Source organism: Ahaetulla prasina, chromosome 1 (genome assembly GCF_028640845.1).
Source record: "Ahaetulla prasina isolate Xishuangbanna chromosome 1, ASM2864084v1, whole genome shotgun sequence".
NCBI classification, from domain to species: Eukaryota; Metazoa; Chordata; class Lepidosauria; order Squamata; family Colubridae; genus Ahaetulla; species Ahaetulla prasina.
This window is the reverse complement of record NC_080539.1, coordinates 250,862,943-250,878,752: the sequence shown is the minus strand read 5'-3', so window position 1 is coordinate 250,878,752 and position 15,810 is coordinate 250,862,943. Positions and strand designations below refer to the sequence as shown.

Genomic DNA, 15,810 nt, shown 5'->3' with positions numbered 1-15,810 from the left:
CTAAATATTGGATTTTTATATACACACACACAGTACATACACACATACAGTGTGTGTGTGTTTGTGTGTGTGTATATATCTATATGTAGTTACAGTATATTTGTGCCTATTGTTGTTTAATGCAAGACTTTTTGTGTATTTGTATCCAGCTGTAAACATTTATTTATTTATTTATTTATTATTTTTATAAAATTGTGAAATTTCTGTTATCTCTAACAGAGGGACTCTGGTACTCTAATCCTTATCCTCTGGCTTGCTGACAAAGTAGTGTGGTTGAGATTGGCTACATCTGCACTTCTTAAACCCTTTCCTAGAAATGTGAATGGGTGCGTTTTACATGTTACTATAGTGTTTTTATGGGTGCACCTTGGCTGAAAAGAGAGCAATAATTTGTCTTCTCATCCTCTGATAACTGTGTTTTTGCTTTTAGATCAGAGTTGTGCATTTCCCTTTTGTCAAAATAGTGAAAGCTACATTACTACAAATTCAACACCTTTCTTGCAGACATACAGTGCCCCCACATACTACAAAAGGGTGGAGTTGTGTTGAATTGATGCAGCGCTTCTTTATTATTATTTTTTATGCACCTCCCCATGTCCTACCTCTCCACGAATGCTGCTGACATACTTGGTAAAATTTAATTTCAATAAAATGTTTGCATTTTATTTCTCTGTAACTCTATAAAGATTCTAATGTAAAGGTCATGCCATATGTAATGTCTAATCTCCCATCGCTCCTACATTTTATTTATTTGCAGAAGTCTTTCTTTCTTTTTGACAACCTTTACCTGGGAAGTAAAGATACTATATAAAAAGTGACTATAGGGCCAGGAAAAAAAATGAGTGGAGCTGAAATGAACTATGCTTTATTTAATTGAACAGAAACAATGTTACATTAAAATCTAGTTAATGTAATTAACCCCCTTCGATAATTCCCTATTTTGTCATAATTAAAAATCATAATGTGATAATAATAAAGGGCCATACCCCAATATAGATGGTTCTCTAGGTCCAACATGATGCTACCAACACCGGCAGGGTAAGCTATTTTATACGAACAGGGAGAAACGCCAAATTCACTAGCACTGATAATATCACCTAGTCTCCTAATGAAATCTCTTCAAGCAAAAAACTCAGAGGGCATCAAGGACTCCATATTTCAACCTTGAGCTACAGATATTCTCTCCTATTGGAACTAATAGGACAATATAATCCATGTCTAGCTGATAGTAGGACCTAATAAGTTCAAGGACACTGAATGCTAGAGAAATTGCAGCTCAAATCTCCCTTTGGACCATGAAATAAGTGCTGAATTGCTCAATTATTTCAAAGCGTACAAAAGAGATGGGTAAGTTTAGATAAGTAGGATGGATCTTTGGCATCCTCTCAATATTTCTGAATGTCACCTCCCAGTGCACAAGCCCACCGTGGTAAATGGGAAACTCATCGTCTTTTCTTCAGTGTTGCTCCTTTTCAGATTGAGGAAATAACACAAGCAACTTGAAACCATGTGAATGGAGTACATGCTCCTTCTTCTGCCAGCTTCAATCCTCTGTTAACGCAGATTCTTTCTTTATGGTGTCATCTTTTTCCTTACATACTTCAACAGTCTTATAAGAAGACGTACTGCTTCAATAACCGTGCACATCTACATACAACCCAGTGGTGAAATGTAAAATTTGTTACTGCAGGTTCTGTGGGCATGGCTTGGTGGGGGTGGGGGTAATGTGACTGGGTGGGCGTGGGAAACTTTTTTTTTTTACTTTTAAAAGCATTTTTTCGGCCAAAGAAAAAATGCTTTTAAAAGTAAAAAAGAAAACCCCTAATGATCACACGGCTCAGCTGGACATGGGCGAGGGGATTTTTGCTATCGGTTCTCCGAACCACTCGCTGCTATCGCTACTGGATTGGGTGATCCTGTCCGAACCGAGAGCATTTCACCCCTGATACAACCCCTCTACTAAATCCCACCTCCTACTTTCCCATACGAGAAGGTGGCAGAATGGAAGCTTCCGGCCTAACATGGCTTCCAAAGCTGACAGATGCAAGCATACATACATACACAGAATGGGAATAAAACAATCACTACTTGGCAATTTTCCTGAGCAATGAATTAAAGAAAATTCATGTTAGAATACATTATCCCCATACTTGGCAGATTCTTCTAGCTTGATCAGCTAATTTTGGCCTTTGATATGCCTGATAGCATCCATATGTTGCATTTGATTGTTTGCCTAATATCAGAATGGTAGAATCAATTACCCTTGGAGTTTGACTTCTTGTGAAACTGTCAAATATATGCTCCTAAACATTTCTCAGTTTCAAAAGCATGAAACAGGCCTTCTCTTTGTCTAATGCAAAGAGTTTATGTATGCAAAATTAAAAAAAAAAACCTAGCCAATTCTTTCCTGCCAAAAAAAAAACACAAACTTCTGTAGAACTATTTTTCAGGGTCAACCCAGTGTACTTAGGATGTTCATGTCTTTTCACATCCCAAACCATTTGGTATTCCATCTCAGCCTAACAACTACACAACAGTCAAGTGTTTTAGTAGCTTATTAAAAGGGTGACCACACTTTCTCATTCCATCATCACACATGCGTGAGTGATTGCTAAAGAGGAGAAAATAATTAGGGAAGGTGTTGAGTGAAAAAGGAAAGATCACATTAGTGAGGCAATTAGTAACACGGTGTATTCCATATGTGTTATTAACATTTGCATGGCGAGTCTTTTGCAGTGATTTATTGATAATCGGAGCACAGAAAGAACAACTTTGGATCATTAATATCAATTCATCTCCTTCTAGAAGCGGCCAGTTATTATCAGTGCCACTCAGTATAAATTATGTTCCTGGAATACCTCTGAGACCTGATGTTTGGAAGAGCTGGCTGGGAATACTGTTCTTTAATTAGCAGGCCCCTTCTTGGGACTCTCCTGATGACAGCTTGCTATAGTCACAAGTCTTATTGAAGTAGAGAGTGTATGGAAGGCAAAATTGTGCTAGTTACATTTTCCTAGAATACAAATGGGTCACTCTGAAGTCCATGTTTAATTCAAATTGGCTTTGAATTAGTCCAATTTTGTGCCTGTTTCATTTTCTCGTTTCTGTTTCTCACTGGCTATAGCAGAATGGAAAGATCAATATTTAAGTTTCTATTTGATTAAAAATAATGTTGCAGGGCTAGAAACCCCAAAACGGTAGGATGTGGAAGTTCTAGAAACCTACATTTTCCAAGGATTTGCGTACCATTCTGAATATGCCACCAGGCCCTGGCGTTGGGACACTAAGAAATATGGTTTCTTAGGGCTCCTGAATCAAAATAACTTGTATTCAGTAACCCTTATGCTGCTACTGGGCTTAATGGACAGAGAACTTTTTTTAAAAAAATGGAACTTTGATGCTATATATGCCAACATCAGGAAGAATACTCAATGCACAAAAACGGAAGGATACTTTGATTCCCACAATTTTAAAAATGTCTGCAAAAGTTGATGGAGTTAACAGAGACCGCTAAATTGACTGCTTTGATTAAAGAAAATAATTCAATTAATTTTGTTTCTATTTGGAAACCACTTCTGGAATTTGTGCTTGAGAGGGAAAAAAATGAAACTTTGATTTTGGGTTTTGCTGATTAGATAGTTTTGTTGTTATAGGAAAGGCTAGTAGATATTATTGTGTAAAAGTAAAAAGTTGAGGTTGTATGTTATTATCTTATCCTAAAAAGAATAGGGAGTCAATGCTTTCCTTTTTCTTTTCCCTTTTATCTTACACATGTCCCTCTTTGCTTTTTCCTTCCCCCTTTCCCCATTAGTTTTATTTTTCTTTGTTTTTGTGTATTTTTATATTTTGATCAACTAATAAAACTTTGTAACTTGAATAAGCCTGATGTTGTTGGAGTACTGTTCTTTGGAGATCACAGAGAAAATAGCACCAATTTTAAGAATCTTCAATGCTAGTGCTATCACATTGAGAAAGGTGTAGCAGCCCTGGCCAGATTAAAATCTTAATGGAGGCTGACACTTTTGGTAACTGAAGCTGTTGTTGCACCCAGATGTCATTCTTACTCAATCTAATGCTTGGAGTGAAACTAACTATACTGGAGGGAAGGGTTGTGTTTCATTGCAAATCAAGATAGGCAAGCAGAACTCTCCTACCAACAACTGCGGTAAACAACTCCTCTTAATGAAAAGTTAACAACCTCCTAAGCAAACATAGAAACATAGGAATGGGGAAGAATGGAAATGGTCTCCAACCTGACTGGAAACTGAATCAATTTATTGTTGGATCAGGAGAAATGCTGCAAGAGAGCTTCTCAGTTCTTTCTCTAGTGGAGTGGGTAGTGAAGCCTCATCTACATACATGCAGGATCCAGGCAATGCATGCAACTACATTGTCTCTGGTCTGTGGAAAAGCCACCCACTATGGAACTGGTCTCCGGTGTCCAAAAGATTGGGGGTTGCTGACTTAAAGCAAAGTATAAATGATGATGGGTTTGGAATGGAACGTGGACCTGGAATGGTCTTTGACCAAATCTTCTATAATGTTTTACTGTTTATCTATGAACCACTCTCCATTTATCTCCCCCCTCCCTTTTTTTAACTCCTTGATCTTTTTTGTAAAAGATTATAAAGATTTTTTTTTTCTTCCACTCCATTGTGTCCAATTCTTGGAGACTGCCTGTAATAGTCCCAGCAGTTTTCTTGGCAAAGTTTTTCAAAAATGGTTTACCATTGCCTGCTTCCAAGGGCTGAGACAGAATAACTGGCTCCATTTCACCTTGGTGGACTTGTGCCTAAAACAGAACTAGAACTCAGAGTCTTCCAATTTTCAGCCAGAAGCCTTAACCACTACACCAAATTGGTTTATGCTGGATTATTCTCCACCCGTTCTGTTCATAATAATCTGTACGATCACAGAATAGCAACCGTTATTTAAGGGAAGATTTCACTTAATGATTTAAATCTGAGGAAGAATAATAAATTATTAAATGTATTTGACATCCAAATTATTTTGCCGAACAGGTCCGCCCTGCCAAATGTGATGGGGAGTTCAGAGTTTCAGCTGATGCATAACCAAGTTTGCTTGGTTCAATTACTTCTGTTAAGACTATGGTCAGGATGGCTAAAAACCTGCATGCTTTCCTTCCCTTTCAGCATTCCTTGAAAGTAATACGTTGTGAGTTTCACAAAGCACAAGACCCTAGAGATGTGTTCTTTATAGGGCTTTCAACAAGGTGCGCAGACAACAGGCCAAAGCAGGCCTCTTGAGAAACGATAGTATCATGAAGACAAATGGCCTGTCATATCCAATATATTGCTTGGGATGCATATATAAAAAGTGGGGAGGGAGTCTTATTCCAATTGCCCTCTGCTGCCTATTGTTAATAAGTCGGGAGACATTTTCCAACTGTCCTCTGCTGCCTATAGCTATTAAATGGGTTTTATCCCAAACAGCCTACGTGGACATATGGGGCTACCAAAATGCAATGTGCAGATTACCTGCATACTGCTTGAATTGCTTTTTTCCCCTCTCTCTTTCTCTAATCCAATTACTGTCTCTTGGCTGCTGAGTTTGAATCTTCTGTACATCTCCTGGCCCTTCACACTAACCTGCAGTGCCATAAGTAGGAAAATAGTCTCTATCAATTCAGCTTTATATTCCATGCCTTCTAAAAATGTCTACTACGCAGAGGTTTTTGCTAAGAGGTGGCCTCTTGACATTCATCTTGCATACTCAGGGATTCAAAATGCTAAGTATTAAGATTAGAAAAGCTCAAAATGTATGGTGCGCATTTTGGGAGCTCTCGGTTTGCCCATTTTTTCATGGCTTCACACTTAATCTTTCACCGTTGTCAGCATTAGAAGCACCCCTAAACATCCTAAGCAACTTGTCCATGCTGTTGATAATAATAAATACAGTTCATCCATAATGATTTTTCAATCCTCAACACTAAGAGCCAATTCCAGCATAAGATTTAACTCTGCTTAACCACAAGTTTTCTTTCTCATCACCTCCTTTCTACACTAATATACTCCCATCCCAATTTATCCCAAATGTGGTAGGAAGCCTCACTAAGCAGAATGGTCTTTACTATGATTGAGCATAGATTTTCACATGCACAGGTTCTGCTTACTGAATAACAAACTTGCAAATTAATAAATGTTCCTCTTTAGCCAGATATAAAGCTAGGAGCCAGAGCTGAACTCAAATGGTGATTAAATGGGAAGCTCTCTTTAGCAGCAGTTACCATTAGAGCTGATACAAACCAAAGCCAATTTCAGAAGAATAAAGGAGGATATTAGCCATATTGTGCAAAAGGAAGTGACATTGAAACATGTGGAAGAATCATTACCTCATAACTAGATTTTTGCTTATCTCCTCAGCACTCCCGCAGGGCAGGTATGATAAAATCCCAATAGCTGAGCAAACCTGTAAATGTGGCAATGGGGAAGCTGAAAACATCTCACATGTCTTATTGTGCTGCAAGTTCTACAGGAATATCATATTAACATACATTTTCCCTCTATTAGAGATATTTCTAGTGAGATCAGATAACCATCTTCTTCAGGACTCGAATCTAGCTACCACTTGTACAATAGCAAAAATTTGTGCTGCTGCAATGATAATAAGGAAAAACTGGTTAAAGGTCTAAATTTCATTATTTTTATCAATATTTTGCTTAGTTATTTTCTAATAATATTTAGAGGACATATATTTTAATAAGCTGTTTTATTATATTAGTTTATTATTATTAAATAAATAGGGTATTATTGTAATAGGATTCTTTAGAGTATACAATATTAGATTTATTTTACAGTTGTCAATATATAACTGGACGCCCTTGTCCTTGTTGATTCTGATTGTAATTGCTGTCTTTTATCTGCATCTTTATTATCTTACGTTGCTGGTCATTGACTGAGTAAAAAAATTTCAGATTTCAGGTTTCTGCTTTTAGTTCTAGATGCTAAATCAACTGACCTGACTCAAATTCTTTAACATGCACCTATTTAGTATCTCATCTGAGAGCAAAATAAATGGATAACATATGCACCATATTATTCTTATTCCCTATTACCCTTTCAGTCACTCTATACTGCATAGAGTGCACTCTACATCTGCATTATTGGAACAGAAAGCAGTATAACTTTCATGTGAAAGGATCTTTAAACAAATGAAAAGTGTTTATTGGGAGTGGGCAGAATTTTTTTAAGTTTTCATTTTAAATCGAACTTATCCTATTAAAAACTTTCTGACCAATGATGTAGAATGCAGCTTTATGACAAAATCTGCACGGTTCTGAATTTTTACCATGCAGTTGGCAGCTCAAAACTGGGTATAGAAAGGTTCATTTTAGGGCTAATTCTCCATAAAAAAATAGATAACACTGCTTTAAAAGATTGTTATATTAAGGAAAGATGCACATTATAATAGGTGCATTTTTGATGACACTATATTTTAGCTTCACATGGACATTTTTTTGGAAATACCATGGAAATGTAAGTGATAGCTTTTATTATTACTTTTGCTGCAGATTGTGTGCTATATGAATAAATTGACAGCAAATAAGGATAAGTAGCAGAACTTTAAAGGCTGCTTCTTATCATTTTGGGACAACAATATATACGACGTCCATTTACCAACTACAATTGGAACCATCAGCTCCATCAGTAAGCTACGTGATCATAAAGTGAAATATCCCATGACTGAACCTGACTTATAATTTCAGTTTGTTAGTTCCGGTGGTGGGCCTTAAGTGAATCACCCACAGTCATTTAGTGCACCATCATATGACCATGACTTTTGACTTCCTGCCAGCTTCCCCACTGACTTTGCTTGTTGAAAGTCAGCTGTGAAGGTCATAAATGACAATCATGTGACTGCAGGGGATGCTGCAACACTTGGAAATGTGCACCAGCTGCCAAATGCCTGAATTGCATTCATGTGACAGAGGGGATTCATTTATTTATTAAAGAAAGGTGTATAAATATCCAATTCACACATGGGAGACTTACAAAATTTAATGGCTACAGTGGCTGAAAATTTGAGGACCTGCCACAAGTTTTCTCATTCAGCATTGTTATAATTTCAAACCACTACTGAACAAGCAGTTGGTAAGTGGAGATTACCTATAATGGTTCATAAAACTAGGAAGCAGATTCCTTTTTCTCTTCCTACAGCACAAACTTGCATAAAGTCCCCATTCCCAGGTTCTGGACAGGTTATTACAGAGTTAGGATGTAAAGCTTCAAGAGTTAAAGAGATTAATTTTTTTTTAAAAAAAATCCACCTCATCAGATGGGAACTCTAGTGGGTGCCTCACTTGTGATGGGAGATATACAGATACTATGTTTACACTAAACATTATAACTGACATTCACAAAATAAACATCACTAAAATTATTCTATGTTAAATTTACTACCTTAGCAATTTGCTGAGAAGGCTGAGAGAAGATACAGCAAGTTCAAGAAGCAGTTAAAAGACCAAGAAGTTAAATTGGAAGCAAATGAGAAATTAATTGCAGCTTTAACTGCTTGAGACATAATAATTAAAGAGCTAGTCTCTAGGCAAGAAGGCTGAGATTGTATCCAAGGCTAAAGGAGCAGGGGGAAAAGTGGTTACTTTCATTTTTTCCTTTTCAGAATAATAATAAGAATTTAATAGAAGCTATTGAAATATTTCTAGGATTATTTTCCTCCACTGCAATTTCAGAGGAGGTTTATTGAGTGCCACCTAGAAGCAAGTTTGCACAATCTAGGAATCATTTCCTCACTGAAGTTTTTGAAAAGTCTGATCAAGACAAAATTTCAGAAACCGCTGGAATCGTAACAAGCTTGGAACATGAGGGAAAGAAGCTTATGTTGTTTGTTGATCTACTTTCTGAGTAATTAATACAAAAGCAAAGAGATTTGTGCAAAACTCTTCTTATAGCCAGAGAAAATGCTGCAAAATTTTCAAAAGGCAACTGGATTCTCTTTGATTTCCCTGAAGACATTTCATTTTCAAAAAGAGTGCTAACTACCACATGACTGCAAGGAATATAAATCCTTCCATTCAGTTCTTCATAACTGAAGAAGCTTCTAGGATGAGAAACAAAACATCTTCAAGGAAAAACAAAGAGAATTCAGTTGCCTTTTGAAAAAGCATCTTTGGGACAAGTTAGATCATTGTTGCCAATTGTCTTTAACTGAGTTTTGAATCTAATATTAGACCAGAATTAAGTTTTCAGAAAAGAAAACAGTCCAAAAGTTGCACTGTTCTTTACAGATACATCCAGGAATGTAATTAAATGGACATATGGAGAATGCTTAACTCCAGCAGGTGAAAGTTTGCTTTTTAAATCTCCCCCACCTGGCACATGCTCAAGACTGCTTTATTCGTAATATCACATCTGATGCAGTGGTGGGATTCAGCCAGTTCGCATCTATTCGGGAGAACCGGTTGTTAACTTTCTAAGCAGTTTGGAGAACTGATTGTTGGAAGAAATCTTATTTTGTTTTTTCCACTTTACAGGGCTAATCTTGTAAAGAAGGCAGGAAGGAAACATTCTGGTATTGTTTCTAGCTTAATCTTTATTGCTCTGCTTACAGAAATTGCCTCTCTAGTTAACTCTTATTACATTGTAACAGTTAAGGTGAAGTGCCCATCAACGTGAGTGACGTTGAGTTGGCCATGCCCACATGGTCACATGATGACCGAGCTACGCCTACCCAGCTGGTCATTAGGTCAGAGAACCGGTTGTTAAATTATTTGAATCCCACCACTGATCTGGTTCTTAATTCAGTTGATACATGCAGTACTAATTAAGTTTTAATTCTGATCGTACACTTACACTAATGCTATTCACCTTGGATAAGAATATCCCAGTTAGTGGTTTCCTACTATTTCCTTGCTGGAAGATCTGCTAACAACAAAACAAAGATTTAATAGATCGCAAAGCATGATAAATAGAGATTCAACTAATTTGTGGAATGCTTGGGATACATTTAAAACATTTTATCCAATGTGATATGGTAGAAAGTAACCTGAACCACAATGTAGGAAACATGAATTAGAAATTAATTATGCACTGAATGGGCATACCATAAAACACACTCAGGATGTATGAGATGTATTATATTGAAATTGGACTAATTGTATGCTTTATTATTATATTTAAAATTAAATATGCAAGGACAGAACACTTTAAAAAAAATCAAGTTAAACAAATTTGTTGTGTTTAGGCAGAAAAACCTAGGAAATTATTGCATTATTGTTGAAAACATTTGTAGAATGGTAGAAAATCTAATAAGACATTTGGAGCCAGGGAAACAAATTACCTGAATGGTAATGAAATTAATTCTTTTTTTATTATTCTATAATTTACATTCCTCATATATAGGTATAGCTAATAATCAGATAAATGTTTTTTTCAGCATAATAAATCTCCCAGAAACTTTGGATGTATAGCCAGGTATGTTGGGCTGCACCCAGAATATTACAGGAAATCTATAGTTATTGATTTAATAAAATAAAGAAAGGCTTCCAGGCAAGATAGAATAGCTGTAGGATGGTATAAAGAATTCAAGGAGAAAGTGGCTTCTAGAGTTATTACAGAAATGAAAAGAAAGCCCTTTCAGCTTTTTAATATGTAACTTATTCTAGTGTAATTTTGAAGGCTGGTAAGGATCCTATCTTGTGAACAAATTATTGTCTAATATCTAATACATTTTGAAGTTTAGATTGTAACAGCTACTTTGGGAAGAAGATATTACCTGCAATCATTCATCCTGCACAAATTGGTTTCATAAGGGGCATCAAGTTTCTGATAACATAGGACTTTTGATTGATATAATGGTCTTATACACCGATTTAGTAAGAATCTATGTTATTAGCTTTATTGCATATAGAAAAATCTTTTGATATGATTTAAATCAAGTTTTGAGTTCAAAGTGTGGCTGAGGTTTAGATGTCCTATATAATCTATAATCTTAATACTTTTCATTTTGTTTCAGGGAATATAAAAAGAGGAGGCCCAGAACAATTTAGAAGGCATCTGATGAGCAGCTTAATAACAGATTAAAATGCTATGATCTTCAAGTCAAAGTCCATCATGTTAGATCGAGGGACAGATAGCTAAACCTTTTATTCAGTACTTTCATATTATTCACTTGAAATACCATTTTTTTTCTGATCTAAAAATTATTGGAAAGCATATTTCAAGAAATAAACAAAGGTCAGTGATGATACAACTAAGCACTGGGCACATAAATAAATGAATCAATTTGAACTTCCAGGAACAATCAGGGAATGTAAGGGAACAAAATAAATTATAATTAGTGATGTCACTGTAAATTTCTAGGACCAGACTTATTCAGACATTTACCAGAATTAATGCATAATAAATGCAAGGGGGCTTAATTCCACTAGGCAAGCCTTGAATTAAAATGTCAGTGTCCAATTTATATACTGTAGTTCCATCATTGAGGAAAAGCATTCTGGGCCTATTCAAAAATCTGATTCAAGTTTTGTTAGGGAAAAATATTTGAGTCTTCTGAGAAGCTGAAGAATTGCAAGAAAGTATTGAAATGGTGCAACTTTCTCTGCAGTGGTGAAATTTACTAGGAGTTTGAATCTTCTGCACTACATGAGGCTTCTTTTGACTCAGGTTTTACAGACATGATAGGATAGATAAATATACATATTATTTGTGTTTAACAAATAGGTCCCATGAATCTGCCCACCACCATCTCTAAAGCAAGGCAGTGCAATGAATGGGATTTGTCCAAATTCACTATAAAGGTTATAAAGAAAGCTTATTAGTTTCCCACTGTTCTTTGCACTGAGATGCAACCGATACTGAAATCTTAAGATTAATAGTTGGATAACTAGTTATCTTCAAAAATGGGGAATGAAATATTTTCATGAGGGTGGAGATAAGGGTTTTTATATATCTTCATATATAAGAAGTTTTCAAAAATGTGTAGGTATATTATGGATATGCCCAACAAATACACATGGGAAGGAATAATAGAAAACTACATGAAAATGTCGGGGATTGCAATAAAAACTGAGGTTGAATTGTTTTGTATCTTTACTTATATAAAGGTAGTCTATTATTACAAAAAATCCTCAAAATTCAAACATGTCCATGTAAAACATCAGAAACTCACTGTAACCATTAATAACATGATAATTTGGCACGTATGTTCCTCTTGGCTTCTAGGTGTTCACTAAGAAAGGATTTTTCAAAATAACCATCAGATCATTAGTATTTCATATACGTAATTATATTAACATGCTCTGATACTAAGGAGCTAAACGTTTTACTCCCCCTCCCCACCTGAAGGGAACCCTGTTCCAACTGCCAATCCCCTGTCCCAACACTCTGATGCTAAGGAACTAGATGTTCTATTCCCCCTCCCCACCTCACAAGAACTCTGTTCCAACTGCCGGTTGCCTCACATTCTGTTACCTCCAGTTCAAATTGGCAGACGTTCCACTCCTTCACTCAGGAGAAGTCTGGGACTCCTTACAGTACTAAACGTTGCTACCTCACCAAAATGTCTATGCCTTCCACCTATGGAACTGCTTCTGAACTCAAGGTGGTGGGAGAGATATTCCCTTATGAGTTTCAATCACCGACCACCACTGAGCCAACAGATTGTGAACTGAATTTCTCCTGCTTAGCGTCCCAGCCCCAAATAACTTCTTACACTGACCTCCTCAGTTCAGACGAATTTGTTCCTTCTACTGTAACACCAGTTAAAGGGAAAAGAGGGGAAAAAACACAGGAAAAGATTTACAGATGTGATTAGGAAAACACAAGTAAGGGAAGCTGCAAAAACGTATTGTCAAAATCATCCCAAAGTCAATAGAGAGGCTGTAAAAAAGTATGCATCGAATAATCCTTATGTTAATCAGGCAGTTACAGCTAAATACTATGAGAAGATATCACAAGTCAGATCAATGTCTTGGACTAATAAGTTTTTGTTTGGTTTTAAATATGAACCTCAGATTGATTACTCCAGGGAAAAAGTCGTTGATCTCGGACCCCAGTTACCCTGTGCTTGGTGCCGTGCCCTGAAGTGGCAGGACGAGACTTCTGGGATGTGCTGGAGTGGCGGTAAAGTCCAGCTCCCTTCCCTTGAGCCTTCCCTGAATCCTTACACAGCCTTCTCACCCACCAGCATCCACTGGCAGAACACTTTCTTTCTGCTGCCCGGAAGTACAATGGATGCTTCCAAATGACATATTTTGGAGCCAGAGAGATGAAGGAGGGAAATTTTATGCCAACATTTAAAGTGCAGGGGCAGGTCTACCACAGGATAGGGAGTATCATGGTAGGGCCTCAGCAGCAGCCTTCATTTCTCCAGATATGTGTCAATTTAGCAAGCCTGATCACATAGTTTCGTAGCAAAGCACGGGTATCAGCTAGTACCAGATAAATTTGAAAAAGTAGAAATAAAGAAATATAATGTGTTAAAGAATCAGTGGGTCAGGTTTCCATGAACACTCTTGTACACTTAGGTATACCTACCTGGAGATATAATTTCACAGGATGAGCATTTTTCATTCTCATAAAAATTATGTGAAGCAAATGGATTTCTGCCAAATGCAAATAATATTATGCATTGTCAGCAACTGTGAATCACAGTACTATTCACCTTCAGCAATATGGCTCTTTAGGAAAGGACATATTTTTATGGTTCTGGATGGAACCATAAGAGTAGAAAATTTGATTAGCCGGGTAATTAAAATTCATAACATGATGGTATTTATGCAACCAGGTTCCAAAGCTTCCCTTCAATTTTGTTTTTTGAGTGGGTCCTGCTGAAGCTATATTGTCATGGAATTGTAAAGCTTTACATTCACACTTACCATTCTTGGACAAAATAACAGCCAGATACTCATGAGAAGAAGCATTGAGGTAAAACAGAAGGCTTGGAGCATTTGCTGTCAGGAAAGTAAAAGCGATGTTTTCCTTGGATATGGATGTACCCGCATAAATGGCCGAAGATGTAGAACTTGCATTTTTAGTTACAGGATAAGGTTCCTGGAATATGTAGGTAATAGAAGTGTCTGCTTCAAACACTGCAGAGACTTCTAAAAATACAAAGAAAACACACAAATCAGATTCAGTGCAGTAGATTGAAAACTATTGGAGCTGTTGAAATTGAATTTTTAGAATCAACAAAGCAGATGCATTTGTGTGTCCTTTGTGTTTTACAGTCTACAGTCGAAAATACGAATTTTGTATGAACCAAACACTTCCAAATCTCTCCACAGATGGATCTTTATTCCCCTTATTTGCAATGTGGATACAAATCTGACAATCTAGATATAGGAAGTCCTCGACTTACAACCACAATTGAGCCCAACATTTCTGTTGCTAAGTGAGACATTTGCTAAGTGAGTTTTGCCCCATTTTACGACCTTTCTTGCCACAGTTATTAAGTGAATCACTGCCCTTGTTAAGTTAATAACACAACTGTTAAATGCATTTGGCTTCCCCATTGACTTTGCTTGTCAGAAGGTTGCAAAAGGGGATCACATGAACCCGAGACACTGCAACTGTCATAAATATGAGTCAGTTGCTAAGTGGCTGAATTTGGATCACATGACCGTGGGGATGCTGCAAAGGTCATGAATGTGAAAATGGTCATAAATCACCATTTTTCAGTGCCTTTGTAACTTCGAACAGTCACTAAATGAATTGTTGCAAATGGAGGACTGTGTATTCTTTCTCAGAGGAAGTATGGTATTGAACCAGATAAACTTTTGCCAGCCTGAAGCATTTTACTGAACATGCAGTGTAATAGCAGTATTTCTCTGCTGCTGCCTGATTGGTTGTACAGAAAGGCAGGGGGCCAAACGAGACTGAAACATGTGGAGGAGGATGGATTCTGGAATCACTGTAAGAAGTCAGTCAGTAAAAGTTGAGAGATGAGTCCATAGAGGAGGACAAACTCCCAGCAGGTTGTGGTTTTCAGTGAAGGCTTCTGATTACATTGCCTAGGGGGTTTCATTGTTTGGAATACTGAGAAATAGCAGCAACATTTTCAAATATTTAAAAGTTGTATAAAATAATCATTGGCAACAGTCAAGGAAATAATAGAATGGATCCTGGCGTGCTGTTTGCTTTTCAGAAGATCCTATCCTAATCCATGCTTTCTTGGTTACTCAGTGACAATCACTATGAAAAGTCAAAATATTTGTCAGTGTGACTTATTTTAGGAAAGGGGTGGGTGGGTGGGGGGAAATAAGCCATGTTGGCTAGGAAAAAAAACCCTACACTCACTAAAATTGACTTTAGAAGATCATAAAAATATGCTACTCTTGACATTGTTCCGATTTCTTCACCTAGCAAAATAATTTGTTCTCCCGAAAAGAAAAGTAAATCTGGAGGAGATTGGGGAAGGGTGCCTGGTCAGAGAAGGATCTTTTCAAATCAAACCTCATTTCATCCTGTAATGTTTAGTTTGTCGGAAAACATAACATAATGTTTTAGTTTGATTTAAGCTGCCAGTGTAAAGAAGAAATATCATTCCTTCTTTTTGAAAATATGAAAACGCAGTTAAGCTCATTTACTTGAATAGAGGGCACTGTATTATTTACCATGCCCATTGTTCAAACAGGACTTGTGCACTTTATACAATGTTCTTCCAACCATTTTAAGTAGCCAAGGATCACTTGTTAATAGGGCTTTGCCAGTTTGCAAGAGGCAGTAACAATTAGAACTGAAAGGCTCAAAGAGATCTGGGCTATAATCTTTAAAGAAAGAGATGGTTTATGGAGGATCGTTAGGGTTTTTCACCCCACCTAAAATGCCA

General features: G+C 36.8%; 1 protein-coding gene across 1 annotated transcript in view; it reads right to left on the bottom strand.

The window, feature by feature from the left end:
* Window positions 1-15,810, bottom strand: part of CNTNAP5 (contactin associated protein family member 5) — a 472,018-nt gene that overhangs the window by 43,785 nt on the left and 412,423 nt on the right. The window contains exon 19 of the mRNA XM_058195711.1: window positions 13,859-14,083. Within this exon, the coding sequence (XP_058051694.1) occupies window positions 13,859-14,083 (225 nt within the window). The remainder of the gene's footprint in view (window positions 1-13,858; window positions 14,084-15,810) is intronic.